This window comes from Tupaia chinensis, unplaced genomic scaffold, assembly GCF_000334495.1.
Source record: "Tupaia chinensis unplaced genomic scaffold, TupChi_1.0 Scaffold000597_1, whole genome shotgun sequence".
NCBI lineage: Eukaryota > Metazoa > Chordata > Mammalia > Scandentia > Tupaiidae > Tupaia > Tupaia belangeri.
The window spans coordinates 3336992-3342991 of NW_006160114.1; the positions used below are offsets into that span (position 1 = coordinate 3336992).

The 6000-nt window shown below is 36.9% G+C and overlaps 1 protein-coding gene across 7 annotated transcripts in view; it reads left to right on the top strand.

The window, feature by feature from the left end:
- Window positions 1–6000, top strand: part of FRY (FRY microtubule binding protein) — a 505649-nt gene that overhangs the window by 231279 nt on the left and 268370 nt on the right. Inside the window, exon 1 of one of the 7 annotated variants that reach the window (XM_027775684.1) lies at window positions 2824–2995. The exons of the other annotated variants lie outside the window; for them this stretch is intronic. Within the exon in view, the coding sequence (XP_027631485.1) occupies window positions 2935–2995 (61 nt within the window). The 5' untranslated portion in view covers window positions 2824–2934. Of the gene's footprint in view, window positions 1–2823; window positions 2996–6000 lie in introns of those variants that run through there. 7 annotated transcript variants of the gene reach the window in all.

Consider the following 6000-nt stretch of genomic DNA (forward strand, 5'->3'; position numbering starts at 1 on the left):
TCTTTAAAAAACAAAAAAGCATCTGGTTTAAAATCTTTCATGCAATTAACATTTGAGAGCTATTATAGAAGTAGCAATTAAACATGCCATCAATTCAGTTTATTTAATAATTTTATATTCTATTAATAAGATTTAAAATACAGGATGCTTATTTAGAATCATTAGGGAACAAGTTTTCTAGCAGTCAATTTCTCCAGATCATGAAAATTATCCCTTGAAATATCAAAATATTTAAATGTAACAATTTTTAATAGAATTCTTTCTTTTTTAAATGCATTTATTTATTTCTTCCATGAGAGAGAGAGAGACAGATACCCCTAACAGGGTCTTCATGCTGAACTCCTACCCCCACGCTCAGAGAGCCTGGATCACAAGCAGGGGTGCATACACATGTCTGGCACGCTTGAAACCTCAGGATATTAACCTGGGACCCTCTCCTAAGGGCCTCAGCATCATGGAGCATGCTGTGCCACTTTGGATGGCCAAAATAGAGTTCTTTCTAAATGATATTTTACTGTTCTGCATATGTATCTCTGGTATAGAGTGCTATCAAAATTTTACCATGTTGAAATGAATTCAGATCATCGCTAAATGTATTAAATGTTATACAATACAGGGATTCCTTCAGGGCTCTGTAAATGTGAAGTGCTGTCTCCTTCTGTACAAAATATCTGTAGGCTGCTTTCCTTTGAAAAGTTTTATTTCTCTTTGTTTTTGTTTTTGTTTTCTATCAGTGTCAGCCATCAGCTGGCAGCTGTCCCTTATTGTCAGTTTTCCTGACTTTAGGAACCTTCACCCATCCATGATTTTTTGCTCTTAATCTAACATATTTTGGGGGCCAAAGAAGGTGGATAAAATTATTAGAATTATGTCTGATATAGGAGAATTTAGGCTCTAAATGGGATGGATCATGTGACGTTGAGGGCATCAAAGGAGACTGCACTTTGTGGAATTTACCTAGGTTTTGGATTTCTGAGATGTCTGGCGGGGAAACGTAGACTATTTGGGGGTAACTCTTCAATGTTACAAAGTCAGATACCTTAAGACTACCATTTAGAAGTCCCAATTCATATTAAAGAAAGTTTGAGAATAAAAATTAGTAAATGTGATGACATTGAAGTCTAATAAACCTGTATTTGAATGACTTTGGACAATCTTTTTTTTTTCTTTTTCATTGACCCTAAAATGGACATGGCAATGCCTACCTTATAAGGTTATCATGAGGACTTAATGCAATAATATCTGGAAAGCGCCTAACAGTATCTGAATCCAGTTTAGTTCCCCCATAAATGTTAGTTTTGTTTTCTACATTTTTTTCCTTGTACTTTCCTTATGTTTTGTTTGGTATCTATTTGGTATCTGTTTTTAATTGGTATCTATTAAAAGAGTTAAAAAATAAAATAATAAACTATGTATTTTCATATTCCTATAAGGCTGTTTTAAGTAATGTTCTTTTAATTGAATGACAGTCACATCATTTGAGAGGTTTGTCTAATAATAGCACTAGAGACTTGAGGCTGACAAAGTACACATTTTCAGTTGGGTTGACTCCAAGTTAGATATGGAAAGAAGACTGAACCCTTATTCTTCCAAAACACAGATACCTCCATAGGCACACACTTTCTTATCATTGTTTTGACCCATTTTATTAAAATATAAACCAAATGTCACATATTCGCCTCAGCTCTTTAAAAAGTAGTCCCAAGCCCTGAATGTATATGATGTGGGGTACCATGGGGCATCTTTGTGGGGCTTTAGCTTGCTGGAATCACTGTAAGTGTTCATTTTGGTAATGTAGACAATTTTTTTCTTTCCTGTGAAATGTTTTAGTTCATCAGTCAATTCTCCTTCCTTACTGTTTTGTAATTTCAACATATATTGCTAAAGAAAACCTTCAATTACCTTGAGCAAATCAAGAAAAGAAAATTACTTGGGTTTCGTGTTCTCCACAGCTCTGTTAGTGAAGAAATAGATTTTCATTGACCCACATGCAAGGAATTCTGTCAGAAATAATGCCCATTAAAAGCTCCATCAATTACACTTGTATTTTGCTCTGAAGTAACATTCGTGTTTTTCTTCTCTATCTTCTCTTCAGTCTAAACTTATTTTCTTTGGAAGGTGAAACATTTAACATTCACCAATATTGGCTCCTTCTGAGTTTTATAAACTAAACTTCTAACACGTCAGTTCAGGCTGTGTCTTTAAAAATAACCTAACTATAGATTTGAATCCAATCACTTTTCTTTACAAGTTATATCAACAGATGTTCGCAGTGTTTCGTTTTCCGTAAGGGTGTATGGTTTCTCACTGACTCTTGGCTTCAGAAGGGATTGTCTGTGGTTGGTTTTGTCTGTAAGAATATAAGCTGTTTAAAGCTGTTTGTACTTGTGGCCAAGAGCCCCTGGTTCCCAAAGCAACGGTTTATCACCCGCCTGGTGTTATCTTTGCTCTTACATTTCTGCAGTCACAAGAATACAGCCCCGGCCAGTTAGATCTGTGGGTAGAGCATGTACTTGGTATGCGTGGACTGTTTATGACGAACTGTGTGGGTCAGGCTCATGTTCCTGGAGTGCTTTGAACAGCTTTACTAATCTGTCAGCATAGTATGTTCTCGTGGATAAATATAGACATACGGGCACTCAGCGGGTTGTAGGTCACTGTCTTACTGTGTGCGGCTAAAAATTGTCCCATTGGTATGAACAGTCTGCCCTGGACTGGACGGAAGGCCTGTTTTAGTTTGTCTTCTACTGTAGGTCTTTAGCACCTGACTAAAAATACACCTTGGGCCAAAAATAAAAGAGCCCTACCTTGTGGCTGAGCCACTTATGGTGGCTCTGAGCCCCAGAGCCATGGAGCCCGTCATTATGTTTTTTTGCTTTGGAACATAGTCTGCGTAGCCGTTCCAGACTGTTAGTTTGGGTTTTGTTCAGGCTCATGGAGATTACAACAGCTTGTTGGAGACGATCCTGTGTGATCAGCTTCATAAAAGGGCTAGGTACGTAAAATGTGTGTGGAGTGGCCACTTGGTTGTTAATGTCGAATATGGGAGGATTCTCCTAAAGGTTTCAGTGGTTGAGGGTGTGGGGTGGCATCTACCTACAGGAATTTACTGATAATGATACTGTTTACAGGTAGGAGTAATGCCTTTTAGGTCCCAGGTTCAGGATTGTAAAATTTCTGGGTAAGATTTGGTCCTTTTTGTTTGTGAGTCTGTGGAACAAACAGCATGATGTAATGGAATTTTTCTGTGCACTCAACTTTCACTAAAAGAGTTGATATGACTTTGCTGTTAAATTTCTGATCTATGAAAGCAGCTACCATATATTAGAAAATACTGTAATCACATTTGATAATATAGCAGAGGTAGAGTTTATGCTTGATTTCTTCTAAATGTTAATGTAAATACCCTTTTTTTGTTTTAAACATTGCAATTGGCTTAAAGCAGTGTTTTCTTTTCTTTTGGCTTAGTCTTACCCAATATTTTTGTAACTGTTTTTCTTTTTTGTGAACTAAAAAACAGGACATCATGCACTATATGGGTTCAACCTACATGCCACAGCTTTTGCTTTATGAGAGGAAGAGTGTGGTTACATTAGCTCTAGTGTAACATTTTAAGCAATATTGTGCAACGCTTCCGAAAACTTAATGAAAGGAAACAGCCATGACTAGAGTTAATTACATGCATCTTGAATATTGACTGTAGAGCTTTCTACTTAATTAAGAAAAGTTCATTTGTAGGTAGTAAAGGCACAACATACTGCTCTAACACAGGACATTTTGTTTATTAAAGATTTGGGAGATTGAATTACTAGTTAATTATTACACTGCACTTTCTCTAATGAAACTATTAGAAATTTATGCATGATAGCATTTCTAGGAATAAAATCCCTATTAGCCATTATTTTACCCCCTATTTTTTGTGATTTATAAAGTAGAATATGCATTAGAAAACTTTTTTTTTTCCTTTCAAGAGGTGTTTGGATTTTTGTTTTGTTTTGTTTTGTTGACTTTTTAAAATGTATAAGCAGGCATACAGCCACCATGACAATTCTTCTTTCCCCCACTCGTATAATTCCTACAACCCTTGTACCCTCTGCCTTGAGGTCTCCCCTGACTGTATCTATCAGACTGTATGATAAAATGATAAAACTTACAGTTTCAGTTATCTGGAAAAGATGTATCACAATAGGACTCATGTGAAATGCTTAATATTCCTATTTGTGACATCCCTGGGAGATGTAGCTAACCCTTACTGTGTGTCCGCTGATCGGATGACTCTCATAGTCTGGGAACCAGCCTAACTCTTTTCCCACTCATTGCCTTTCTTGCTCATAATACATAAACTTTACTTTGAAAAGGCCCCAGTAACAATTGTTCTGTTTCTGTTAATTCGTAGATGTGCCACCATCCTAGATTGTAAACCTGTGGTGAGCATGTATCAAATGAATTTTACATAGTCATTGTACACGTAACTAAGAATTCAGTATAGTATCTTTTGTATTGATAAGCTGGTGTCTACATAAATAAACTCAAATGAACTAAGAATTTAATAAACATTTTGACACATAAAAACCAAAACATTAACCAAACTATAAAAGATTTTGCTTTTTCAGTTGATTAAACAAATGTATGTCGAACTTCTATTGTATACACTGTACCAAAAGTCCTTCATTCGCTGTAGATGTTGAAAGTGCATATCACATTGTCATAGTTTATGCAGTGTATGTGTACAACATCTGTATTACACATATGCATATCGAGTATACTTATATATGTACATGTATTTTATAATATAGTGTGTATAGTAACAAATATTGTACCCAGGTATAGATACAGAATTTTATGGTATAATTCATATTATATTAACAAAATATGTAGTATTATACTGTCCTTCAAGTTATTCCCCCCATCATATAATCCCCAAGGGAATCTTGGAGGAGAACAACTGTAACTTTAGTTCAATACCTTTATTTTTCAAAATATGACAGCTGCTGGCACAGCCCCTAAGAAGGGGTCCCATATCTGGTCTGCTTAGTGTTCAAAGTTGTTTTGTGTTGGTCCTTATATGAATTTCCCACTAACTCAGCTGCAGAAGTGTCACCATGAGTGTTCTTCTCTTGCCCTTGATGTTTGACTTAAATATGGTTCTAATAAAATAGTTCAAGAAGCTGCCTTGTCATTTCTGGCAGGCCTCAGTCTCATGCACAGATTATAGTCTGAGAAAACTGCTGTCTCCTCAGCATCTAGAATTTTGACCATGACCCACAGTTAAGAAGCTCGTTTTGTATTGTGATCTGGAACACGTGCACATGCGCGTGCCTATCTGTAGACACAGTCTGAAAACAAAAGCTTTGTGAAACAGTGCTTCCCCTCACTATGCAGGATGCCACCACTCTGCGCTTTTCTCTTCTCTTGTTTTCTATTCTATTGCATCGAAATCAAGCCGGTCAGCACCCACTAAATTGGTTTCATGGTCCAACAGTGGGTCACAACCTGAACTTTGACAAGCTCTCCTTTAAAAATTCCATAAGCCAAACATTCCCAACACACCATTAGTCACGGACTCAAATGAAATGACATGCTGTTATCCTTGATAGAATATCTCACTCCTGGGAATATTGGTACTTTGTCAGAGAGTATTGCTTGGTTGCAAAAATAGCTCTCCCAGTAATCCTGATGTGAGTCCTGGGGTTGAATGTATGGTTTCTAAGCTGGAGGCAATTCATGATCTTGTACATCTTAATGCTTCTTTACTCCTTAATGCAATAAATATTTGTTGAGTATGGCTACTCAGCTTAGCTCTATACTAGAAGGTGAGGATTCAAATGGAACAAATTCTTTGCCCTTGTGAGACTTGAGTCTAGTGGGGAAGACAGATAGAAGACACATGTGTACTGCATCTATCGAGAGCCAGAACCCTGGATGACAGTAAAGGTGATACAGACTACTAGAAAAAGGCAGTGTCATGGAGTGGCTGGCCCCACACACTCTCGTGGAAAC